Here is a 27444-nt window from a genome sequence, read left to right on the forward strand (position 1 = left end):
ATCGGTTCACTTCTGCCTACTCCCAATATTATCTAAGCTTATATGTCAGTCCTACATCCGCTTTGACCATTATTCATTCTTTTACTAATTCATGTGCTACATACTTCTCTCCTCTCTTGTGTAACCCCCCCCCTTCCACATTAAGGTAATCTGAACAATATGCATAGGGTCATCATTTGGAGTCAGTAGCTTTTATACTTGACCAACGGTTGCACACAGATTACTTTATAGTTTTTTAAAATGGACTCCTTTGTTTCCATACTTTCCCATTCTTTCACATTACCACTCACGTAAGGCAATCCTGTATGTCATGTCCAAAACGTTCTTTGTAATCTCTTTCCTCCTGTCTAATGGGATGGCTTGATATGCCATGACTTTGTGTTCTACTTTGTTGTGTAACATACCGGAACTCCATCGCGAGACTATTAATTTCAGTCTCTTTGGTGGTGCAAGTATAGTCTCTATCATAAGGCTATTCACAATGGTTTGTGCTCTTGGTGTGGAATCTACTTACCCAAACAAACTGCCATGTTCTGTTCCTCCAGCGCCTCATTTTCAGTTGCAAAGTTACTTTTTTGCCACCTTCAGTGAGCATGATGCAAATACCACATCAGCATCAGCACTTTTTTCAATTGTTGGATTGAATCTGTACCTATATCACACAATAATTGGGCAGGGAAGCTGCATCCCATATAACTTCTACAGACATTTACACATTTAAGCCACAAAAGTATGGTAGCCTTCTGAAAGGAGACAGGAAAACTGCCCCTTGCCACCCATGTACTTTCCTTAGCAAGCAGTGGTTTGCCGCCTTTCTAGGATAGTGGCTAGGAAAGGAAGGTACCGTGACTTGGATCTCTTAGTCTATCTGTTATGTGGTATCGTTTTTTGAGAAAATACTTTTTTAAGAAGATTGTGTACAGAAACATCCACTACATAATACTACGGACACCACTAATTGGAAATACCAATACAACACAATTCATAAAAACACAATGCTCTCTAGAGGACTAATAATTTGTTCATCCCCGACTCTGGTTTCCTGTGGGGTATACAAAGATCTCACTCAACAGAATTTGAAGATGCTAGTGGTCATTCGGACTACTCAAATGCTCAGTCAGATTAAGGTGCTTTTTCAAATTCAAAGTATCCCTAACATTAAGTCGATCGGTTTCAGCGACACCAGCACGGTAGAGGTCGCCTTCTTCAGGACTGTCTTTTGATAACTTTACTAGGTTATGTGCCCAATGTCTCGAAGCAAATAGTAATATTCAAAGTGTTCCTTATTCTGCCATCTCTCAAGTTATCACATTACTGACGCAAATTAGATTCTTACTTATAACTTCCACACCGTGAGCTATCCAGATGGCAACTCTTATTGACATGGCCAACTTTTAACTGGATGAGGTGATTTGAGGCATACAAAATTACCTACTGGTACCTAACAAAAAATAAATAAAACCACACATAAAGAACACACGTCATTAATGTGCAAATCCTTGCAACTTGTCAAATGTACATAGTCATGTCGCCTTAAAGAAGCAATTGCCTACTTGCAATTTAATTCAAGTCTTACTCGCACGTCACCCTGGGCATGAAATCACATTAACTGTGTTCTGCCTGGAAGGGGATTACGCAAAGCACTTGATTCAAAATTCACAGCAACTACACGGGCATATGTCCGAGAGTGCTGGCTGGCCCCTTTGCTCTTATACAAACGCTTACCTAATTCAAACGGCCATGCTTGCATGGAATGAACGATTCCCTCGATCCATCTCATGGTCCATTAAAAGACCGATGCTGCTGAGACTAGTACAAACACCATGGGGTTGAATTGGAATAGAAGAAATGGCGTAGTGAATCCAATGAGGGGTTTACTTTCCTGTGCAAGTTCAATTCGATGCCACCCATTACATTAATCTAAAGTAGAAAATGCAGCCACATAACCCACTATATGTATTTTTATATATCCAGTATTTAATGGATGGCAATCCACAATTCTATTAGCAAGTGGCTCTCTGAAGTCATTACACACTTTAGTTTTGATACTAAAACCACAGGTGACACTCAATTGAATGACTGTTTAAACCCATTACCCTTACGTCCTGTCCCCTTTCCTCCATACTGTATAGGGGCGTCCCTTCCAAGGGACTGGCGACAGAACCTTTTTCACCAGAAAAAAATCCTCCTTCCCCTTTAAATTTGGAGGCACGCAAGGCTGCAGCCCAGGGAGCATGCAATGCCCTTACTCCGTCCTCTGACGCCACACCTCAGTCCCCTTTTTCGCGTCGCCGGGAAAGGGCCGAATTCACCAGCGCTCCTGGGTTTGGCTTCGGCCATATAATTCCACACGCAGATAATACTACTTCTTTTGTCTTTTTTTTTGTTTGTGCCTTTTTGTCATTCAGGTACTCGGTCCTCAGGTGTCACGCTCCTCCCCGGCGCATGTCGACTTCTACAGGGTTCAGCAGGTGTCCAGCCGGCAACGGGTTCTTCCCAACTTCAGACCCCCACGCCCTCTGCCTATGTTGCCTTGGCCCAGACCACGGTTGGCAAGCTTGTTCAGCGTGTGGCTCGCTATCCTCGAAAGCGCTGAAGAACAGACTAGTCAGGTGGAGGGAGCTCTTCCAGAAGTCTCTTCCAGAGGACCTCAAGAACTTTGTGAAACATCGAACCAAGCCCAAGGTAGGCCCGATATTCTCCATCGCACCCTGAAGGGACTATCCCGTGCGTGAGGGACTGGTCAGGTCCTTCTACCAGCACGTGCACTGAGGCTGCTGCAGCTCTTGGCCGAGGGATCCTCAGATCCTCCCGGTGACAGTGTTGAGGGACTGGAAGGTTCTTTTACCGGGTCTTCACCCGAGGGGCTCCGCCCTTGTACCAGCACCATGGCCGAGGGGCTATGCCCTAATACTGGAAAAATGTCAGAAGGGGCGCCTAAACACAGCTCTACCAACCCCTGGGTCGAGGGTGCCGCACCTACTGGGTGTAGGCCTGAGGAGCAAGGTAGGCCTCGTGATCCACACGCAAGAGTCGTGGACGAGGCCGGGCCCAGCGGGCTGAACACAGGACCGTGGCATGCAGCTCGACAAAATGGCCGCCGCCCCGGAGGCACCCGTCCGCCATTCCAGGAATTCGGAGAAGAGTATAAAGGTGGGACTGGCCAGAACCAGGTATGTGGCCTACAGCCTACCCCTTTTTTGCACAGAGCAGCTTTCCTTTGTGCCCATATGGGCAGGGTACGCAGCGGCTCCCCGCTACCCCGTCAGCACCCCCTGCCACTTCCTCGGCCAGTGACGAGGTCTCCTTCGAGAGGTTCCTCAGCCTCATGAACTCACCTCGGATGGGGGTTATCCTCAAAGACGCCATCAGGGAAGTCCTTCCCGCAATGCTAGCGGCACCACAGACCCCTCCATCGGCATCCCAGGCCCCGGCGCAGCCACCTCCACAGGCTCCCAAGCCGACTCCTCAGGCAGGTCCGTACCAGCCTCTGCCGCCTCCTCTGCGGACCCTGTACCCCAGCCTCCGGCACCAACTACTACTACTCCTCCTCTTCCACAGGATCCCCCAGATCCACAGATACACATGAGGAGGAGGATCTGGACGCGCCATAGTCAGCCAGGGCCTTCCACGAACGTCTTGCTGGGCTGGCTGAATATCTGGGCCTACCCCAACCCGAGGTCGAGCAGCCGGCAGAGGGGGTTCTGGAGGAAGGCCTCACACGACACCCCTCTGCCAAATCAGGGATTCCTCTGCAAACCGATGTAGTCTCCCTGGCCAAGAAGGGCTGGCTCAAACCCCACTCAGCCCAGCCGGTCATTCGACACCTGGAGGTCAAGTACAGGCAGATGGAGGGGGGATACACTCTTGCTCTGGGGCCATCCTCAACCACACTCCTCGGTGATCGCTGCGGCATCACTATACTCCAAGCCTCAGTCGTCCTCAGCCGCCTCTGTGGCGCTGCTAGGCAAGGAGGAGAAGATCTTGGAGGCGTACGGCAAGAAACTATTCCAACGCATCCTTAAATCTTAGGCCAACACAGATGCCATGCTGGCTGCCGCCAACCAAAGATTATGGTGGGAAATTGCGGACTTCCTTCCGGAACTCCCCACCCAGAGCCAATCACGTTTTAAGGCGGGCTAGCTGGGCCAAGCTTGTGGCGCATGATCTCATGGAATCCACCGTGGCCCATATTGACACTTCTGGCCATGCCATCTGTATCGCCACGGACATGAGAAGGGCAGCCTGGCTCCAGGCAACAAAGATCAACCCGGATGTCCAGGAATGCATATTAGATCTACCGTTTGAGGGGGGTGTGGGGGGGAAGGTCCTTTTCCACTCCTCCAGACGAAGAGCTGGACAAAAAGAAAAACGGCTCACAAACGGCCAAGTCTTCTTGACAAAGACCACGCCCAAATCGTACACCCAATCTCAGCAGCTCTGATAGGGGTCATGGGTACAGAAGTTCCGAGGCTTCCAGGAGCGTAGATCCAGGCAGCCGGACTGCTCACTGTCTCAGAGCCGGCGCAAGCAACAAAAAAAAGGGGGGGGGAGTAAAGGCTTTTTCCAGCCCCCCTCCTCCACGACAGCCTCCGAGGGAAAGCAGGCATGACGCGCCCCTTCGGGTCCACGTGTCTCCGGTGGGGGGGGAGCAGGCTTGCTCTCCATGCACATTTCTGCCGCCAGAATTTTGCAGACCCCTGGATCCTCTCCATAGTATCCACGGAGTACCGCCTCCATATCCAAGCCTCTCCTCCGTCCTCCCCTCCACTCCCACAGGTTGGAAGAGCAACTCTTTTAGCGGGGATGTGGTTGCTCGTAGAGAGCCTGGCAGTGGAGGAAGTCCCAGCCTCCCAGCAAGGCTTTGGCTTTTACTGCAGGATTTTTGCCATTCAGAAGAAGAACCAGGTGGGCCTGAGAGTTGAGCTGGACCATTCCACCCTCAAACGCTTCTTAACCCAGCAAAAATTCAAGATGGTTACACCAGCTTTTATAGCGGAGACATTGGACAAGGGAGACTGGATGTGCTCCCTGGACCTGAAGGACGTGTAACTACATGTCCTGATTTGGCAGGCCCATCGTTCTTTCCTTCGGTTCAGGATCATGGGCTACCATTTTCAGTACAAAGTCCTTCCGTTTGGCCTCAACTCGGCCCCCAAGGTCTTCACCAGGCTCATGAATGGAGTGGTGGCCCTCCTCAGAGTGCAGGGCCTCCACATCTACCGATACCTGGACGGCTGGCTCGTCGGGGCTTCATCTCCAGAAGTGGTTCACCACTCTTCCCATGCTCTTATGAACACTCTACACGGTCTGGGCTTTTCGCTCAATATTAAGAAGTCGCAGCTGTAACCCACGCAGACTGACATTTTTGGGCCTCATCTGGGACACGTGCTTCCAGAAGAAATTTCCTTTGGAGGACAAAATCTCGGCTATCAAGAGGGCCACCACCCACTTCCTCAACAGAGAGATGACCTCGGCATGGTGGTACAACATCTCCTGGGTCTAATGGCAGCGGCCCTATTAGCCGTCCCGCACACAAGATTAAGGATGAGGAGGATTCAGCTGCACTTCGCGGCCTCATGGAACCAGGAGCGGGGCTCTCAATCCGAGATGATCAACGTTCCTCCATCTCTCCACCCGGACCTAACTTGGTGGTCCAGAGACAGTAACCTTTGGATGGGCAAGCCTTTTTGAACACCCACTCTGCATGCCACTGTCACCAGGATTCCTCTCTCGAAGGGTGGGGAGCCACCCAGGAAGATCTCTGTCCATGGCACCTGGACTCATCTGGAGCAGAAATACCACATCAATTGGCTAGAGCTAAACGCCATTTGGCTGGCGCTCAAGGCATTCCTATCACTTCTCAGGGGCAAGGTTGTCCTCATCCAGACGCACAACTCAACCAGCATGTACTACGTCAACAAACAGGGAGGCACCAGATCCCCTCCTCTGTGCAGACTGGCGATCAACATGTGGGAGTGGGCCCTGGAAAATGACATTTACCTCACGTTAGTCCACCTCCCAGGGGAATCCAACCTGGAAGCGGACAGGCTCAGCAGAATAGGAGCGGACAATTATGAGTGGCAGCTCGTTATTCCGGAGGTCTTCAACAGGTGGGGTCACCCCCAGGTGGATCTCTTTGCCACCTGGCACAACAAGAAGTGTCCCCAGTTCGCATCCTGGCAAGGTCAGGGCCCCGGCTCTCTGGGCAACGCATTTCACCTCCAGTGGAGCAGCATGAAGACCTATGCTTTTCTGCCCCGCCCCCGATTCACAGGTTAATTTGCAAAATCAAGGAGTCTCGCCAACTCATCATTCTAATTGCTCAATTGTGGCCGGCCAGGCCATGGTTTTTGGAGCTGCTCAGTTTCTCGGAAGTGCCCCCGATTCACCTCCCGACAGGCCCAGCACATCTTCTGGCGCAGCAGGGGGGCAGAGTCATCCACCCTGCACCAGGGAAACTAGCCCTCACAGCGTGGTACCTGAGCAGGTAACACTGCAGCTCCTCGGCCTCTCACAGGCCAATCTGGTGATCATACAGGGTGCCAGAAGCAAGGCTACCAGGGCCCAGCACAAATGCAAATGGACCAGATTCTGCCACTGGGCAGACTCTAAGGGAATCGACCCCCTTACTAGGAAAAGACAGACTTACTAGTCGGCCTCACCTCGGCTCGTAGAGTCGGCGGAATCCAGGCGCTGGTCTCCTCGGAACCATATACTACCTTCCACAAGGACAAAGTAGTCCTGCGAACACACCTGGCATTTCTGCCCAAGGTCCCGTCTGCTTTCCATTTGAACGAGGAAATAGTACTTCCTAAGTGTTTTCCCGATCCCAAGGACGAAGCACAGAGTGCTGCACTGCCTGGATGTCGGGCGTGCCCTGAAATTCTACTTGGACAGGACCAAGGTCTTCTGCAAATCAGACACCCTGTTTGTCACGTTCGGAGGCTCAAGACCAGGCTATCAGGCCTCTAAGGCTTCCATATCCTGCTGGATGGTCTCTGCCTTCAAGGAAGCGTATGAGGGCCAGCACAAGCCGCTTCCGGCCAACATGCATGCCCACGCAGTCAGGGCCAAGGCAACGGCCACGCATTCCAGCGCCTTGTTCCTTGGCAAGTCATAAGCAGGGCGGCCACTTGGGCCTCTCCCTTGGCTTTCTGCAAGCATTACTGTTTGCATGCCGGCTCTAAATCTGATGCAGCTTTCGGACAGGCGGTTTTGAGGAACCTATTTGCTTAAGGAGAGTCTGCTCTCCACCCTGGGGCTACAATCAGTTGTAATCGCCCATACAGTATGAAGGAAAGGGGACGGGACGTAAGAGTAATTAGAAGTTAGTCACCGCAGTGACCAACGTACTGTAGTCCATAGTCCCCTCTCCGCCATACGTCCCACCAACCTCCCCCCTAATACTGTTGTCATTAGGCAATGTTAAATCTATTGTTGATGCGTCAATGGGGACTGAGGTGTGGCGCCGGAGGGCAGAGTCAGGGCTGTGCATGCTCCCTGTGCTGCACCCCCGCGCGCCTCTCAAGGGGAAGGTTTTTTTCTGGTGAAAAGGGTTCCGTCTCCCATCCCTTGGAAGGAAGCCCCTATACAGCATGGAGGAAAGGGGACTATGGACTAAGAGTACGTTAGTCACTATGGTGAGTAACTTATCATTTTCCCACAATCAAGCTTGTGTTAAAGCAATCTCCAGACCATAAGCTATTGAAAGGGTTTTTGTAATGTCTTACGAGCATGGTATAATTTTCAACTTCCATGTTTACGTTTACATGAATCTCAGGCTCAACCAGTAGAGCATGCCAATAACTGCCTGATGTCTTGACCCATATTTTGGTGGTACACCGCTAAATGTATTTGACCATTTGTGGTGCATCTTTAATGCCATCTCTGGCACGCAACCCAGTACTTTTGGTATGCCTGTTCAGTAGTCAAGGGGTGTAAACTGTTGGCTGAAAGTGCGATATGACAACAGTTTTAGTTTGTATATGCTGGATGATATGAGTGTGTGCATGGAGCTTAAATCTGCCATATGCTCTTCCCTTTACATGTACACGCAACACCATTTAAAACCTAGATGTTTTAATGTGCATTTGTTCCTGTTCAATTTTGTGGTCCTTTTTCTTGTGTAATTATGTGCATTCTCCCTTACTGCAGACACTGGAGTGGTTTCCTCACCCCTCCAGCCCCCTCGCCCCCTTACCCCCTTCACGTTTTTTTTAATTTATTTTTTTATGGATCTTGCCACAATGTGTTTGATGGGTCTAAAAACGTTTCACTTGCTTGTTAGGTTGTGGAATGAAATTAGTAAACTGTGAGACATGACGACGACCTTTTTTAAGGCCACCTGGTTTAAATCCACCATAGATTGTTTGTCTGTAACCCACGTGGGATTTCCTGGCTGATTTGAAAGTGCTTTTGAATCTGTATAGTGACCACTTTCTTATAGCATTAGGAATACTTTTTCCATGTTCAAAAGTCACCTCAGTGATCTTGCCACACACCTGCAATGTGGTGTTAGCAAACTCTAAGAATCTAATTAAGTGGAAGGAAGAAAAGGGATCGGTAGTGCAGGAAAGTACAATTCAAATTTAACAATCGCTTACTGATGGTCATACTGGAGCTTACACTCAATCCGAATTTAACCTTGATGGCATACTCAACTGTTATGTCCAAGATATCCGGTATGTTATTTAGAAGCGAGCAGGGCCTTAATAACAATATATATAAGTTCTTGGTTGGAGTCCAACTGCTGACCTACTGAAAAGAAGTTGCTAACACTGCTGAAATCTCCTGCCAGCAGTAGAGCAGACATAGCAAGATAAGCTTTGAGTACAGAAAAGTCATATCCGATAGGAAAGCGTCTCTTGACCAAGAGGCCTTGGAGAACTGGATGGCAGTGGGCCAAAACCACACAAGTATGCTGGCAACAAGTTAATCATCCTCCCGGGCACCTGATGAATTATCCCAGAGTCCGCTTGGGTGGATCATTTTGGTATTCTTTCTCCAGCATGGGGTCTGGCATGGATTCACATGCTCATGAATATTCCCCGTCGTCAGGCTGGGAATCCTCGGTAAAGAAAAATCAGTATCGTTTCTGATCTGTCTTTCGTAGTAGTAACCAATCACTGATCTCTGCGTCATACACAGCCAATGACTGCCCTCTCCCTAAGCCCCGCCTCTGGCAGCCTTCTTCAGGTTTTTACCTCGTGCTATTGCTCTCGAGCGTTAGTGCTTTTTTCGCGCTTTTTCTTAGGAAAATTTTCTCTTTCGGTCAAAAGAGCCTCAAGCTCCACCGTTTCTTTATCCAATCAACGGGGACCCGTGTCGGATTCTTCTATGCCCCTCAAGGGTGAAGATTTCGTCGAGCCACGCTTTTGGAGGACTCCAGAAGTTTCTCAGGCCCTTCTCGAGCATGTCCCAGGAGAAGGGAAGCTCGACGCCCGGAAAGCTGTTCAGGGTCTGCCCTGGATGCCAGCTTCAGAATGTCTTTAAGGAGGACGAACACTCCCTTTGCCTTTACTGCCTGCATGAAGACAGGACGCAAGTGGAGAAGGACAGTGCGTTTTGCGGCAATATGTCGGAGCGGACCATGAAGGACCGCCATCAGCGTCTCGCCAACTGGCTGGAAGGAAAGAGCCCGTCAGGCGAGAAGAAGTCCGAGCGGTCTTCTAAGACGTTTGAGGGCGCCCCGGCGACGGGGGTCCAACAGAAGGCCAAGCACCGCGAGTCCGCTGGCACCGGGAGCGCCGAACGGTCGGGCTCTACGGGCGCCAGGCAGGGCGCATCCTACCCGGCGCCATCAACCACGAGCCAACGCTCTGGCTCGTGTTAGAGGATGGCCGAGCACCCGGCGAAGCTCCTGGAGAGACCCCAGTCGTGCTCGAAGGCCCCATCGGAGGGGGAGCGAGGTGGTGACCCTCCCCCCAAGGAGAAGGCGGTGAGCGCACCTAAGGTGGTGAAAGCCTTGATCCATCCGGCCAAGGCCTCTATCGAGACAGTCGCGCCGGCCCTGGCTCAGCCTGTGGAGGCTACACCAGTGGTGGCGACCTCGGGGCCCAGAATCTCCCTGCCACCGCGGAGGGAGTCCTCTTTCATGCCCATCGACAGGACCTCCGTGAAACCTCCGACGGAGAAGAGAAAGGGGGGGCAGGAGGTCGTCGTGGATTCGGCTTCAACCTCTGAGGAGGAGCTGATCGAAGTCTTAGGCCACGGCGCTGGCTTGGAGGAAGACCATCATGTCGGGAGGGACCCCGACGTGGGAGACGACGAGAACGTCGAGGGTGCCTACGGGGCGCCTGTTCGCCCGTCGGAACCCCCTCAACCAGTGCCGCAAGACAACTTGGTCGGCCATTTTGTTGGCTATACAGTCCTTATGCTCGGAGATAAGGACGAGACTGCCGTTGCCACCAACGGAGGAACCGCTCCCGACGGGGGACCCGGTGCCAGGCCCTTCTGGGAGCCCTCCTCTTAAGAGAAGGATTCATCCTCCACCTCCTTTTCAACCTTCGTGCCCTACTCGGCCCTCATCCCCGTCCACGACACGTGGGGATGATACGGGGACTGACACGGCCGCGACGGGTACTGACGACGAGGTTTACGACGAGGATTTCCTGTCGTCACCTCCCACCCGGGCTTCCCCGCCTGACGAGATTGGATCGTTTCACGCCATGATCGCCAGGGCATCCGAGCTTTTCCAGCTCTGCCCGGAAGAGAAGGAAGGTTTCCTTTATCAACGGCGCGAGACCAAGAGGAAGACGGTCCTCGCTGTACCTCTACTGGACAATATCTGGGATGAGGGTCGCGCCCTCCTCAAGAACCCATCCACAACGCCGGCTAGAAGGGATCGGTACGAGAAGAAGTATCGGGTCCCGGACGCGGCCCCCTTGTGCCTTTGGGCACAGCCGACCCCGGACTCGGTCGTCTCCGCGGCGGCCAGGAAGAAAGCGGGAGGGGGGCGCGGCCTCTACGTCAACCTCCCCGCCAGACGGCGAGGGAAAGAAATTGGACACGATGGGACGCAGTTTCATCTCATCGGCAGCGACGACAATTAAGGCTGCCAATGCCTTGGCTATCGTAGCCCGCTACGACAGGGAGTTGTGGTACAAACTCGCCCCTCTGCTGGACTTCCTACCAGACGACAAGAGGGCAGAGGCCCTAGAGATCTTGCAGGAAGGAGAAGTGGCGTCGGACCACGCCATTACGATAGCGACGGACATCGCGGACACTGGATTTCGCCAGTTGGGCAACGGCGTGTGCCTTAGACGGCGTGGATGGCTCAAGGCTACTGACTTCCGTCAGGACGTGCAGACCAGAGTCTTGGACATGCCGTTCGACGGGAGCAACCTGTTTGGGAAAACAGTGGACGATTCCCTACAGGCCATCAAGGCGGACACAGAGACGGCCCGGGCTCTTGGTGTTCTCCAGCAACGACGGCCGCCCTTTCGGAGCGGCGGAAGCAAACGGGGTGCCTCCAAAGGTTCCAGCGGCGGATTTTCCACCTATCGTCAAGCGGCCCGTTCGTCATCACAGGAAGCCTACAGGGGACGAGGCAAGTCGGGCGGACCCTGCCGTCGTCGCCAAGGAGGACAAGGCGGCAAAGCCTCGTCGAAGCAGGACTGAACCGGCCGTGGGGTCGGGCCCCCACCGAAGCACCCCAGTGGGAGGCCGGCTGGCGAGCTTCGTCAGCGTGTGGGAGTCCATCTCCACCTACCGTTGGGTGCTGGACGCCCTGGCTCAGGGTCACGCGCTCGAGTTTCTAAAGAGGTGCCCGCGCGTCCCCCCTGTGGCCAGGAAGGAACATCACGTCCCTCAACTTCTCTTGGAGGTAAGGGCGATGCTCAGGAAGGGCGCCATCAAGCTCGTCCCAAAGAGGCTTCGGGGCTCCGGAGTTTACTCAAGATACTTCCTCGTGAAGAAGACGGGAGGATGGCGTCCCATCCTGGACCTACGACGACTGAACAAATTCATCAAGGCACAGAAGTTCAGGATGGTCACCCTCCAACACGTCCTGGGTCAACTGGAGGAGGGCGATTTCCTGTCGTCGTTGGATTTGGAGGATGCCTACTTCCATATCCCCATCCTAAAGGGACACCGAAAGTTTCTCAGATTCGTGGTCCAAGGGCGTCACTACCAGTTCAGAGCCCTTCCCTTTCGGATTGAGGTCGGCACCTAGAGGGGATCAGCTGCGCCTAGAGGGGGTCCACGTCTACCCCTACCTGGACGACTGGCTCATCCGAGCGAAGACGAATGAGCTTGCCATGGAGCACACGGCAAGGACCGTCCAACTACTCACGGACCTGGGATTCTCCATAAACTACGCCAAGTCCCACCTGGTGCCGCGCAAGACGCACTGTTTCTGGGAGCGAAGCTCGACACAGTGTCGCTTCTGGCCTCTCCGTCGGAGGAAAGGACGAGGGCCATCTTGGGCAAGGTGCAGCGGATGCTGGTTGCGGACGCGGCCAGGGTGAGGTCCATCAAGTCCCTCCTCGGAATGATGTCTTCTTGCATTTATCTCATCCGCCTGTGCAGGCTCCGGATGCGCCCGTTGCAGGAGTTCCTGGACGCGCGCTGGATCCAGACGACGGGCAGCTTTGAGGAGAGGATCACACTCGACGAGAGTTTCCGACGAGCGATCCGGTGGTGGGGCACCCGCGCGCATCTGACGGCGGGCATGGACTTCCAGACCCCCGGCCACCAGGAGACAGTGACCACGGATGCCTCCCTGGAAGGGTGGGGAGCGCACACCGAAAATCTGCACGCGAGAGGCCTTTGGGCTTCCGACGGAGAAGTCCCTCCATATCAATGGCCTGGAGCTCCGTGCAGTGTTTTGGGCCCTCAGGTCCTTTCTTCCGTCCCTCAAGGGCAAGGTGGTGAGGATCTTCACCGACAACACCACCACCATGTTCTACATCAGGAAGCAGGGCGGTACCAGATCCCCAGCCCTGTCCAAGGAGGCGCAGGATCTGTGGCATTGGGCCGTCGCCCAAGGGATGTTTCTGGTGCCGTTTCATCTGGCAGGAATAAAAAACACCTTCGCCGACTCGCTCAGCAGAGAGCTGCGCTCGTGCCACGAGTGGGAGCTACGACAGGATCTAGTGGACCGCCTCTTCCGACGGTGGGGCACACCCCAGATCGATCTGTTCGCGACAGCGATGAACTCCAAGTGCCGGAGGTTCGCCAGCAGGTTTCCCCAGCCGAGGAGCATGGGCAATGCTTTCTCGTTCCCCTGGGAGGGCCTGTTTCTATACGCGTTCCCTCCATTGCCGTTGCTGATCCGGCTCATCAACCAGCTCAAGAGGTCCCGGTGCAGGATGATCCTCGTTGCACCTTCGTGGCCGAGGCAGATATGGTTCCCGGACCTTCTGGACTTGTCAGCGTCCCCGTCAATCAAGCTGCCAGTGGACACGGATCTTCTCTCCAGGGAAGGAGGCGCCATCCTCCATCACGACCCGAAGTCGCTGAACTTGCAGGCCTGGCTCCTGCAGCGTTGGAGTTTGGAGGCGACGACATACCGGCCGACTGCAGAGAGGTTCTTGCAAAGGCCAGGGCGTCCTCAACTCTTAAATGCTATGGACACAAATGGAAGAGGTTCTCTGTCTGGTGCCACGCACAGAAGATTAACCCTCTACGGATTACGGCTCCCCAGGTACTGCCGTACCTACTGACGCTGGCCAAGTCTGGACTGGGGCACCCATCCATCAAGATTCATCTTGCTGCGATCTCCCGATACACCAGAACCACGGGGCGGACGTCTTTGTGGTCTCATCGTCTGGTGAAAGAATTCATGAAGGGACTGTTCAGATCGTTCCCGCCGGTGAAGGCTCCGGCCCCGGCGTGGGAGCTCAACGTGGTGCTGACCAAGCTCATGGGACCGCCGTTCGAGCCTCTGCACTCGGCTCTGTTGAAATTCTTGTTGTGGAAAACAGCGTTTCTTGTGGCCATCACCTCCGCACGATGGGTGGGAGAGATCCAGGCCCTTTCCTGCAAGCCCCCGTACTTGACTTTTCACGACACAAGGGTAGTGCTCAGGACGCACCCCTCCTTCATGCCCAAGGTGCCGTCGGACTTCCACCTCAACGAACCCTTGGTGTTGCCTGTTTTCTTGCCTGTTTTCTTCCCATCGCCTTCGTCGCCGGCTGAAAGGACTTTGCACTTGCTGGATGTGGCTAGAGTGCTGAAGTTCTACGTGGACCGCACAAAGTGTTTTCGGAAGACGTCACAACTTTTTGTGAACTTTGGACCTGTCAATCAGGGGAAGGCTCTCTCGAAGGCCTCCATTTCCAGATGTATCATGTACTGTCATCGGTTGGCAAACCGACCGCTGCCTGGCCGTCCGAGAGCCCATTCCACCAGAGCGATCGCAGCTACCACGGCGTTCCTATCTGGTATGCCCTTGCTGGACATCTGCAGGGCTGCTACGTGGAGGTCGACGCACACCTTCACGAAATTCTACTGCGTCGATCGGGATTCCAGGGAGGAGTCCAGGGTCGGCCAAGCAGTGCTGCGCAACCTGTTCGCCTAAGGTGAGCCTGGTGAGGAGGTAAGAATTGCTTAATGTTGAGTTTTGGATATAATGCTTAATGTTGAGCCTTTGCCACCTCCCGTGGTTGTGCATGTGTGTACTGCTATGTATTCTTTTATTCATGAGCATGTGAATCCATGCCAGACCCCATGCTGGAGAAGGAACAAGTTACTTACCTGTAACTGTTCTCCAGCATGGGTCTGGCATGGATTCACATGCGAACCCTCCAGCCTACCCCTCTGCAGCTCTTCACTTGGTCATACTGCCACTTCACGTGCTACCAAATCTGAAGATGGCTGCCAGAGGCGGGGCTTAGGGAGAGGGCAGTCATTGGCTGTGGTCAGTATGACGCAGAGATCAGTGATTGGTTACTACTACGAAAGACAGATCAGAAACGAAACTGATACTGATTTTTCTTTACCGAGGATTCCCAGCCTGACGACGGGGAATATTCATGAGCATGTGAATCCATGCCAGACCCATGCTGGAGAACAACAGTTACAGGTAAGTAACTTGTTCCTTACATAGCCAGGGTACTTGGTACTAAACTGCCAATGGTCCCTTTTCATGTACTACCCACTAAGCTCAGAATAATGCTACCAGTGAATTTGGCATTGCATAGTCAAGCATTGGGTAGGAGCCCCGGACCTGATGGCATGCCCATGGATGTATTCAGAAATCAGTTCTGGGAACCCATGCTTGAATGGAACGGTTTATTTCCCAGAATCATAAGTCTGCCATTATATATCCAATATATAAAAAAGGCCTGTGTTGGGTCAGAAATGAGAGGTGGACACAAAGTGGTAATATTTTCAACATCCTGCATCTTTATTAAAGAAAGGAGGTTGGATAAAGACCTCAGTGTCCCTATCCTAACAAGAGTTTTCCTGCCTAGAAAACTAACATTAAAGATCAGTCTGTCCCTTGTCAATATTATACCAACTGTCCTTGTTTCCAAAATATTTCTGACCCTCACACTAAAATGCACAACTAAAAGGTGTAAGGAAAGGTGTCTCTGATTTGTTTACTCAAAATGTTCAAAGGTGAAAATGCATAAGGAAATCTAACAAAATAGTTTCTCCAAAAGAAAGTAGAGAGCTTGGTTCCCATCAACTGGATTACTTCAGGAAGGATTACACAATGTTTCCACATCACTGAACTCGAGGAAGCCCTCCAACTACACCCAATACCGATCTTCCTCTACCTACGCTTGAAGGGCGTCCTATCCAAACGCGAATGCAAAACCAAGATACGTAGAGAAGTCGCCTCCTTCGAGAAAATTCTCGACACGACCTCCACTAACAATGGCCTCCTAGCAGGCATGTATAGCGCCCTGATCGGTAAAGACCTGAACCCAAACCCCTGCCTCAAAGAGAAATGGGAGAAGGACTTCAACAGAGAATTCGACCAACAGGCATGGGACACAATTTGCAAAACACCTTCCTGGATATCAATTGCCAAACAATACAAACTACATGCAATAAAACTACTTCATAGGTGGCAATATGACCCCCACAGATTATCGCAAATGTACCAGACCAACAGCCCAAAATGCTGGAGACAATGCGGAATGGACGCCAACTATTGGCACATGTGGTGGGACTGCCCAAAAGTCTGCATATACTGGACCGAGGTGTTCGGATGGATCAAATAAATAGACAGCATTGAAAGAAACACAACTCCCCTCCTGACCTTATTCGGCCTAGAAGATAACGGACTAATCTGGATAAGGGGACCCGCATCTCCAATGCTACTAGCTGCAAGAGCTGGCCTAGTTATCAAATGGAAATCTCCACACCTCCCACAAAAAAAGATTGGTTAAACATTGCAACAAACATATATACGATGGAGAAAATCACGGCGGCCCTCCATGGAAAAGCAGCACGCCACGAAGAAACCTGGAGTGAATTTGCCACAACATATGTCCCAAGCCAAAGACTAAGTCCACTCGCAGACTCGGGAGTCATCGCAAATCACACATTTGTAAGAGACTTAAACACCACGCACCATCCCACAGGTGAAGAGACCCGTGTCACATGAGCCCATGCACGCCAAACGAGGAAAACGTCCCAGCTCGCATCAAATGCAGTTCAAGTTCTTGCCAACGATCAAGCTGAAACCGACCGTCTTTGGATGGGGGGGGGGAAGAATGGACGAAACTAACTTTACGCAAAAAGGGAAGGGAAAGTTAATTGTGATACTTGTATGATCCTTGTTCAAACATAATAAGATAACGATGTAACAATGTGAAGACAACAAAATTGTACCACTGTGCATCACCCTTGTGTTGAAAATTCAATAAAATTTAAATTAAAAAAAGTTAATGTCTCCTCCAAGTAACAGTTTCTCAAAGTTAGTAAAAAGGTCTCTTTCACATAACTGTTTTAAAGATGGACAAATTTCTCTTCCATATTACTGCACCACGGTTGGTAAAGTGTTTCTTTTGTATAACTGTTTCAAAAGATGGAATAATGTCTCTTCCATACAGCTGCTTCACGGATAGCAAAGAGTCGCTTTTTGTTCTACTACTTTAAAGATGACTTCTTGACTTCTGGGTATGTTTCCTTGCCATGAAGTCCTCGGGTCCCCTGGTATACTCTCCTGCAAGGTATCTCCTTCTGCGTTTCGTAGAGCTCGTGATATTTTCTCCAGCCAGATAACTTTTCTCCCCCCAAAAGGCTCACTGCCTGATGTGTCCACTTTATCAAGTCGCCTTTCAATATTCTCTTTACTTTTCTTTAACTTCTAGCTTAGCACAGTAATACTCTTATACTGTCTATACTTCCTTGACTTTGGATTTCACTTGCCTCAAGCTCCCCCATCTGGGCCTCTAACATATGTAGACTTGTTCAAGTTCTACTTCTCAACCTCTTCATCAACACGTATTTGCTTGGAACGGTGCTTGCTCCAAAGTTTCCCATATGAATTCTTCATGCATGGCGAAATGCGCAAATCTTGTCTTTCAGCTTCTTCATTAACATTAATTTGCTTATAATCAAATCTCCTCCAGCTTTCCCTATATTGACATTTCAGGCACGAGGAATTGTGCAAATTCAGACTTTTAAATGTACTTGGTTGGTAGTCAAATGGCACTGTTCACTGTCTGTGTGCTTGTCTGTATGCCCCGGGGATTCCCACTATCTTTGGGCCAACTCACTGGGGTTTTGTTGCATCCCTGACCTCCTGCACACTGCTGCAGCGAAGTCTGTGCGAGAATGGCATCCCCCACTTGGCATACCTGTTTGCAGCTTCTTACTCAGTCTTGCGTTCACTCACGGGTAACGTGTTTGCTTCCCCTGCCTTCATCGTGCCCGGTACAGCTTCCCCGCTGCTGCCGGTTTCCTTGCGGCTTCTCCCTGGAGCCTGCTATGCTCCTTTGGTCTCTCGCCACGCCAGTGCCAAAGGCTGATGAACGGCAGTCCAGGAGCACCTGCCTGCTTCAGCGTGGTCTGGTTCAGCAAGTCTGCTTTTTCCTGCTGCTCTGCCCTTGGCCCGGATTGCAAACTGCAAACTCATGGCGAAGTGGTGGAAGTTCATGCAGATGTGTCCCATTTTGGTTATCTATCAATCCCAATATTGGTATAAGCGAATGAGTCTTAATTGCCATAACGCTTTGTGCCGACAAAGTCTTATTTATCTTTGCACCGATTGGGATTAGTGAACTAGATTTTGAAATAAATGTTCTCAAATTGGCAGTGATGACTTGCGACACTAAGCCCCTCAAAAGGCAAGTTGGATCTTCACTGCCTTTTGGTTGTCAAAGGAGCAAGGCCAAGTCAGATGTCCCCTTTATAATTTAGGTATAACTTTGACATCTTCCTCTCGGGGATCAGTTATTGTATCAGAGACAAACCGTATGGTCCAGGCAATTGGTGGAGTATTCCACTTTGCCAGAATTTATAAATGTTACCCCATCTAGTTGATATTAAATATCTATTTGACGAAAGTCAAAGCAAAGGCTTAATATGGTATGGGGCTATGGGAATTCGCTAACTTATATGAACTACAAGTGCATGAGAACACGATTTTGCATTAACCTCCCTCAGCTTCAAATTTCATTAGAGCCGCATTTCTTTTTTTGTGTTCTTCGAATATGGTACCCTAACTCAACAAATTCTGAGCCACCTTTTTGATATCCGATAACAACATGTCCGTTGTGTGGTTCGGGCATATAAAAATGTAGTTCCAAATGATGAATGTGGAAGACCTATTTACAAATCCAATAACTAATACCAGAGATGTTATGGCCATCAGGTTGAGGCTTTTGGGGCTTACTGGTTCCCAACGAGAACAGTTATAATTGATGTAAACGTTATAACCACTTACAATTGTGACTGCAAATTCCCTTCAAAATTACGTAGGCTTCTCCCAAGTACTATAGAGAAAGCTCTCTTATAACCAGAGCTCTGTTTAATGCCCTTCGCGGAGTGCAGAAACCGCTAAAATTGTCTGTTCCTAGATCTAACAATGTCACATTTGAGTTATGCACTGAGGGTCCTATTGCATTTTATGTTCTTCGTCAATGTTTAGGTTCATATTCGTAAACTCACATTGATTCCTTTTTACATAATAAAAAATTTGGGCAGTGTAGAGTTGTAATTTATTTTATGCATTGCAACTCTTCCCTATTCTAAATCTTACCTGAATGGCCGTGGGGAGAGCCAACGGGCAGCACAGCTATGCCGCCTAGCCCTTCCACATGCATACATTACTCGTGGCTGGGCAGTCCTTATTTTTATTTGGTCCACACCCCAAATTCAGCATGGGGCTTTCCTTCTGAGCCCGCACTGCCTCGCCCTTTGATGGGCTTGCATGGCTGCAGGCCCTGTGGGCGTCTGGACCCGCAGCCTGAGGTTCACTGATGATGCCGACTGCTCCTGACATATGCAGCATGGCTGAAAAAAGGCCACTGCCTCCCAGCAACCATACCACACAACCTTATTCTCTCCCTTTTACCAACTGTTCTTTCCAACGGTTTCCTTTTCTGTACACCTAAAAAGGGGCATGGCTTGCTTTTCCCCCCCCCTCTTCACTGTCAATTCACAGAGAATTCCATAGTTGACGGAAGAGCAAGACTAGGAGAGCTCAGGAAAGGCATGTCTTCTTCCTCCCCATCGCTCCTTCCTACTTGGAATGTTGAAATGGTGGAGCTAACAGGAATTTTCAGGCACACCATCTGATAGAGCAGGTTAGATTATGCCAAATGTTTGCTTTATAATGGGATTCAGTCTATTGGTCGCAACTGTGCAAGGGACCCTGGGTTGAGTAAGGTGGAGGCTGTGACCGGTTGAAGCCCTGCACTATGCTTCATTTCTAGAGCTCACATTCCACCTTTGCTCTGTGGTTTGGGGCCTGTCTACTTGATGGCTTCCTGTATGTTAGCAGGTTTGTGAGAATCCTCTGAAATTGAGCACAGGGCCTTCCTTCTCCAGCCCGCCTTCCTGTCCCGAACAAGTATTTGAAAACGCCTCTGCTGATTTGGGTTCCCTGCATACCCTTGCATCCTCACACATTGATGGTCTTGTGGAGTGGGCAAGGGAATGTCAGAAGAAGGGTAGGCGAATTGTTAGTGCAATGAAAGGAGCAAATGAGACATGGGCCAATAAGGTGAACGATTGGAAGAAGCAAGTGGGAATGGGAAGACTGGGACAATGGGTGTGTGAGTGGTAGGGGGTTCAAAGAGAGACTGACTGTACAGTGGAAGTGCAGTGGCGAGGAATATTGGAAGGGTGACATGGGGCGACTCCCGTCCCCTTCTTTCGTAAAGAGGAGAGGGGGGGGGGAAATGTAAGTCTGCTAAAAAGTCTGCATACCTCCCGCCCACTTTATCCAACATCCCTACACTCCATACAAAAATGTTAAATATAAAAAGTAGCATGAGCGTACGAAGGAGGAATGGATTTATGGTTAAACATTGACCTCAATAAGAACTGGACAATTAGTGAGTGTTCTCCATTTTGTAGAAACTAGAATTTTGAACGTGTGATCAGTGAGCGCCATCAGTTCAACGCAATATTGTGGCTTCTACTGTAAGTGAAAGAGGCTGTCAAAGACACAGCAACGTAGTGGAGCTCTACATTTTCTTCATCCAGAATAACCTTTTCTAAAATGTCTTTGTGGTGGAGGTGCTCATATACAGAGACCGCAAACGCCAAAGCTGTGTTTTACTCGAATATGTGAGGGCTAGCCAGTTCATCTGTGCTTGCTGGCTTTAGACGTTTGGATGCTACCATCACACTTATGGTTTTCCATTTTGCAGGATTCAAGACTTTGGGGAGAGTGAGAAAGCTTGGCTGTGGCACTTTACATTGCAACATTCACTTGTTCGTCAATTGTGTGAAAACCATCGAAACATGACGGCAACGGGAGGTTTTAAATCACATGGAATGTGTTTCTACTGCACACAAGTGTGGCTTTGCCCCCTTTCTTTACCGACGTTTTGTAGTACTGTGTGCCCGGGCATTGATGGATCTTGAACTCAAAACTGTTAACTCGCAAATGAAACAAAATGTTTATCATACTTCAACTTCTCCAAGCTGTCCGATTTTGGGTGTCATATGAAATCTGGATACCTCCTATCATGCATTTTCTTTCAATGCTTTGCTTAGAATGGCCACACCGTAGAAGCAAAAGGCTAGCAGTCGTCGTCGTGAACTCTGGAGACTGTAAATTCGATATAGGGCTGCATATGTCGGGCCGGTTACTTTTAGCTTACTCTTTTTTTTTTTTTATATTTATATGTATTTTTAAACAAATTCTTCATTTAGTAACCCAATTGTTCCATTGATTGTGCTGTCCTGTTGCAGTGGAACTATGCATATATTTTGAACTCTGGCAATTGCACGTTGTTTTTCCAGAATGGTATTTTGTGCGCTGCAGGTCTATGCATTACCGAAATCACACATCAGGTTTTGCAGAAAAGACAGAGCAATATTACATTTGATGACCAGTATTTGCCCAGATTCTTTAGTCTGATTCTTTCCTTGGATATATATACCCTTGAAAGATCAGCGTTCCATGGCTTTGTATGAAAGGCATCTGTTGTGAATCCTGTGACGGTTGCTTTGCAGATCACCTATACCAGATAATGGTGTATAACATCTACAAGTGTGGCAAATTATGTTTTTAATTAATTACGTCTTGTATTTGTCCCATTCAGAGATTGCCATCAGTCCCAACAATCATGAGGTTCACATCTATAAGAAGAGTGCAAACCAGTGGGTAAAAGCTCATGAGCTGAAGGAACACAATGGTCACATCACTGGTAAGCAAACTAGCAAAGCTACTTTGCTGAAGTTACCCAAGACATGCATTCCTAAAAGGACATGAGAAACCAAGAAGACTGTTAATAACTATTTCCTTCAATGGGTCTGCCTTAAGGGAACTGCTTATAAAAAAGAAACCTGTGTCCAAAGCAATGGCATGTGAACACATATGTCTTGGTCGTACATGGGGGCAGTTTTAGGTGAAAAAGGGAAACCCATAGTTCAAATATATAAGATCCACAATGCCTTTCCCTTTTGTAAACTTATTATAACTGTACCATCTTTGAATACTGATAGTATTTTCATTTTTTTTTTATTTTCAGGTATTGATTGGGCCCCGAAAAGTGACCGAATTGTGACGTGTGGGTCAGATCGGAACGCGTACGTGTGGAGTCAGAAAGATGGCGTGTGGAAGCCGACATTGGTGATCCTGAGAATTAATCGTGCTGCTACCTTTGTAAAATGGTCCCCCCTGGAGAATAAGTTTGCCGTTGGAAGTGGTGCTAGGCTCATATCAGTGTGTTACTTTGAGTCCGAAAATGATTGGTGAGTTACGTTTGCCTGGAGTCTTTCTGAAGCATTTAAGTTTTGAGTTTATGGTGTGTGGTACTAATATTTGACAGGCATTTGTGATGCAAAACGCTTGTTTCGATTTTGTTTTCCATAGTTGGTCTGTTGACTTGTTCTGAACATGCCTGATTGTACTAGTGCCTGTCATACAACATATTTTATTGTTTTCATTGGGTCATCTGACATTCTGAGTTTCGGTGTCCGAGCATTAAAGTTTATGGATCTGGTGAAGGCGAGCTTTACCTCTGATACTGAGGCCTTGTGTTAATGGAAAAAAGAAGCCCTTGTTACATGTTTTGTTCTATCCGATACCTGTCCTTGTAATTTGTGTAACTCATGAGTTAATTGCTAATCGTGTAGGCTTTAAAAAAGAAACTACTACCACAGTGATGAGACAGTATAAGATGCAGACCACAATGTTCTCCTCACCCTACTACTGTTTACCCCTGCCCTCAATTTGTACAACTCTCATCTGCGCTCTAGCTAGGTTTGACCTATGTAAATCCCATACCTAGATGCATACTAAATAATATGTTGGAAAACGGACTTCTAAAAATAAAAATATTTTTTATATCTTATGCTCACCAAATGTACATCCATTTTAGGCATGCCTTGTGGTTTCCCTGAACAAAGTAATCCCCTAAAACAAAATGGGCAAAAGTGTAGGACTTAAAACACTGTAAGTACCCCAATGGCTGGTTTACATAGAGTAAATAAAAAAAGGGGGCTCTCGAGGCACCTAGCGACGCACCCCCGCAACCCTTCTACTGACACTTCACTACAAAATATTTTTAAAGTTAAATTGCTACAGATGCAAAGTAGGCGAACAGCCGTTAGAATTGTGTAAACAGTGAGCAGTCTGGGCCTGTGCTTTGGGATACATCGGCGATGCCAGGTTGACCTGTAGTCCCCATACCCACTGCTTACTTTTATTTAGGACTAGGACATACCTTTTTTTATTTTTGTGCTTTACTTCATCTGTCTCTACCAATCGCACTACGACCATTTTGTTCATAGTTCCGCAAGCATGCATGCCATTAAGTTGGAACCAAGGAAAAACTGGTATTCTTGTCCGTAGGACACATTTTTCCTAGAATTCAAATTACTCCTTTCCTTTCCCAGCAGATAAGCACATAACGGGAAAACGTTACTGTTGTTGGTGCTCTGATAGACTCCAAACTGGATCCTACCAACAGTGTTTGTTGGGGACACTGCCACATAAATTTACAATATTGTGCTGTGTCTGGAGTGTGAACTTTAATGTTGCTACGTATTTTTGAGTGCCAACGCTTGCCTCATATTTACCTTTTAAACTTTGCTGTTTTTCCAGGCAACATGCATCACCCGCAGTTTGAGCGATTGCCGCAAGGACATGGCTGTTCATGGCCTGCCCAACAGGGATTGTTCAGGATTTGGATGTCCATGTCCTGAGCAAGGAAGTGGTGCAGTGTTCTTACCGGACCAAGTCACAATGATTGAGCTGTAAAGATGTGATGAATAGTCTTTAGCCAAAACAGCTGAGCATGTTGTGCTTCCAGAACCTGCTGACTGATTTCTATAGAAACCATGTCCCTCTTCAGGGTTCAAAATGTAAATTCGAGGGGATTGGGTCCTCCGACGTATTCCATATCTATGACATGTAATCACCACAGCTGTGCTGCTTCGGAAACTTTTTCGGCGTCTGCGTCCTGCGTCGATGACGTCGATGCGCCGTCGTCGAGGACCTCGTCCGACGTCATCCGATGTGATAAGTAGGACGCACGACGCCCATAGCCTCAGTTCCGTTTTTTCCGCGAACGTGTTGCTTTGTGTTTCTCGGTTCTAAGCCTCGACTCTTTGGAGTTCTGTTCTTTCTGGTTCTTCGAACCTGTTCGTTTGTGAATTTCCTTCGGCGATGTCTTCCACTTCGTCTTCAACCCCGCGTCCGGGCTTTAAGAAGTGCGGGGAGTGTGGGTCCAAGATGTCGGTGACTGACTCGCACGACGCCTGCCTCTGGTGCCTCGGGGAGGCCCACGACACGGATGACTGTATCGACTGCTAGTCGCTCACGTCCAAAACCTTACGCGAACGTAAGAAGAAGTTGTCGGTAGGTTGGGTGTCCAAGCCCCGGAAGTCGAAGTCGGCGGGGCTTTCGACGGATGATTCGAGGGGTGACTCTCCGCGTCATCGTCGGAAGTCTCGTCGGTCTTCTTCTAGGAGTGGGTCTCGCCACTCCTCAGCCTCTTCGAGGCATTCTCGGAAGCGCCGTCACCGGTCGCCTTCCAGGTCCTCTTCCGAGGATTCTGCACGGCACGTCGGTTACCCCACCAGCCGTGCGACGGCGGAGGAATGGGCTTCCTTCGGGAAGAAAATGTTGGCGATTCTTGAGTCGCAGGGTACTCAGCAGTCCGCGCCCCCGAGTGGGGTCGGCCGTGTGAGGTCGAGAGACGCCGCTCGCAAGAGTGGTCGGCACGAGTCACGGGAGCGGTCCCGTTCGGACAAGGAGGCTCGTTCTCGCCGTACCCGTTCCAGGTCCCGGTCCTCGACGCGTTCGAGACCGTGTGCTCCTGTGAAGTCTTCGAGGAAGACATCGACGTCTGAGGCGTCGAGGGCGTCGACAGGCTTTCTCGAGGCTCCGGCTTAGAGGACGTCGTCGAAGCCCTCGACGATCAGGTCGTCAAGGGACACGCTCGGGGCTCCGGCTTCGAGGGCTGTGTCGACGCCGCCGATACTGGAGGCGCTGCATCTGACGTCGACGCCGATCCTCTCGGCGCCGTTGCCGGTTTTCTCGGCGTCGGCGCCGATTCGCTCGACGCCATCGACGCCTTTCGTGTCGGAGGTGCCCCGTGTCACGGGTGTACCCGCTAGGAAGGCTCTGGTTAAGAGCAAGCACTCTCGGGTGCCTTTTCGCCACCTGGAATATATTTCGGAGGCGGATGAGGATTCTGATGGCCTGGTTCCTAGTCAGGTGGCAGATGAAATTGTCTCGGGCCATAGTCAGTTTGACGATTTGAGGCAGTCACTGCATGATGCCAGTGGACTGGACACACCTCCGGAGGTGGAATTTTGTAGGCCTGAGCCTGGCTCCCATGCCGATTCCTCGTACCGGCGCCTTATGGCTAGGGTGTCTTGAGTATCTGGGATGGTCTGCTCCCCCAGGGGAGTTTGTGCAGGATGATCTGACGGACATCCTTGATGTTGGTCCCCCAACTGACCCGGTACTGCCGTTCCATATGGCTTTACAGAGAAGGGTGGCGGCGGCTTGGACTGCTCCGGAGAGTCTCCCGGCGGTGGGCAGATCCTTGTCGCGTAAATACCGTCCAGCCAGTAGCGACCCCTGCTACTTGACCAGGCACCCCACTCCGGAAAGTTTGGTGGTGCAGGCGGCCACGGCCCCGGCAAAGCAGGCGTCGTACCCTACCATCCCTCCTGATAGGGACGACAAACGTTTTGATGGCTGAGCGAAGAAAGTGTTTTCTTCTGGTGGTATGGCGCTTCAGGCGGCCAACTCCATTTGTGCCTTGTCACGTTTCACGCACACTCTGTGGAACTGTGTTGCGTTAGCGGCTGAACATATTCCTGAAGGGGATGAACGGGATGGTTTCCTTGCTATGGTCCAGGATGGTAAGGATGCCATGTGTGAGTCCGTTCAGTCGGGTCTGGACTTGGCTGAATGCGTCAGTAGGTCCATGGCGGCGAGCACGGTGATACGCAGGTTTGCGTGGTTGCGGAAGTCGGGGTTTGCTCCTGATGTGCAGTCCCGGCTCCTCAACATGCCCTTTGATGGTAAACACCTTTTTGGCAGCAAGGCTGACGAGAGCCTTGAGAGGTTGCAGACCTCAAAAGCTGCAGCGAAGTCATTGGGCGCTGCAGTTCGCCAACCTCCGCCTTTTCGTCCTAGGGGACAGCAGTGGAGGGGTGGTTCCTTTCGCTATTACTCATCCTTCAGTAAAGCGAGAGGAGCTGGCAGTCAAAGAGGCCAACGCAGGGGTACCAGAGGTGGACGACAGAGTACCCGTGGTGCCAAGGCCGCTCGGGCAGTTGCCTCTTTGCCCTCAGGTAACGCCGCAGCCGCTCCCACTCAGTCGTGAGGCCATGTCCCATGGTTCGCCGGTTGGGGGAAGGCTGGCGCAGCATCTTGTAGAGTGGCAAGCCATTACTTCAGATGTGTGGGTTTTGGAGATCATAACCCACGGCTACTGTCTTCCTTTTCGGCACAGGCCTCGCGACAATCCACCGGGGAACCTCTCTTTGCAGAGTCCGGATCCGCTCCTTGCGCAGGAAATTCAAGCCCTGCTGGAGAAAGGCGCCATAGAACTGGTGCCTGTAGCGAAGAGGAACAAGGGATGGTATTCCCCTTATTTTTTGGTTTCGAAGAAAGACGGGGGATTGAGACCCATCATGGACTTGCGCGGTTTGAACAAACTCCTCGGGAAGGACAAGTTCAAGATGGTTACTCTCTCTCAAGTCCTCCAGGCCCTTCAGCTTCAGGACTGGTTGGTGTCACTCGACCTCAAGGATGCTTACTTCCATGTGCCGATCCATCCCAAGCACAAGAAGTACCTGAGGTTCGCGGTTGGCGACTCGCACTTTCAGTTTCGGGTCCTGCCGTTCGGATTGACCTCCGCCCCGAGGGTTTTCACCAAGCTCATGGTGGTGGTGGCAGCGCATCTCAGGCAAGGGGGGATTCACGTCTACCCCTACCTGGACGATTGGTTGATCAGGGGGAGCTCTCCCGAGCAAGTCCTGGATCATCTATCGATCACCTGTCGCTCCCTTCACAGGCTGGGCTTCTCCCTCAATTTAAAGAAGTCCCATTTGACGCCAACACAGCGGCTCCAGTACATCGGAGCAGTGCTCGACACTTCCCTGGGGCAGTGTTTTCCTCCCCAGGTGAGGGCTCTTCACATTCAGCAGATGGTGCACAAGTTTCAGCATGCCCAGACGCTCCCAGCGTTCGAGTTCTTGAGGTTGCTCGGCCTCATGGCATCCTGCATTCTTCTGGTGCCAGAGGCTCGCCTGCGAATGAGATCTTTGCAGTGGGCACTCAAGACGCAATGGTCGCAGTCCTCCGGCAGGATGTCGGACTCGATTCAGGTGCCGGCC

General features: G+C 50.5%; 1 protein-coding gene across 1 annotated transcript in view; it reads left to right on the forward strand.

Annotated features, from left to right (window-relative positions):
* ARPC1A (actin related protein 2/3 complex subunit 1A) overlaps positions 1–27444 on the forward strand; it is a 318664-nt gene that overhangs the window by 119090 nt on the left and 172130 nt on the right. Inside the window, exons 3-4 of the mRNA XM_069645561.1 lie at positions 21684–21788; positions 22113–22335. Coding sequence (XP_069501662.1) covers positions 21684–21788; positions 22113–22335 — 328 coding nt within the window. The remainder of the gene's footprint in view (positions 1–21683; positions 21789–22112; positions 22336–27444) is intronic.

This window comes from Ambystoma mexicanum, chromosome 2p (genome assembly GCF_040938575.1).
Source record: "Ambystoma mexicanum isolate Mex_15411 chromosome 2p, UKY_AmexF1_1, whole genome shotgun sequence".
NCBI lineage: Eukaryota > Metazoa > Chordata > Amphibia > Caudata > Ambystomatidae > Ambystoma > Ambystoma mexicanum.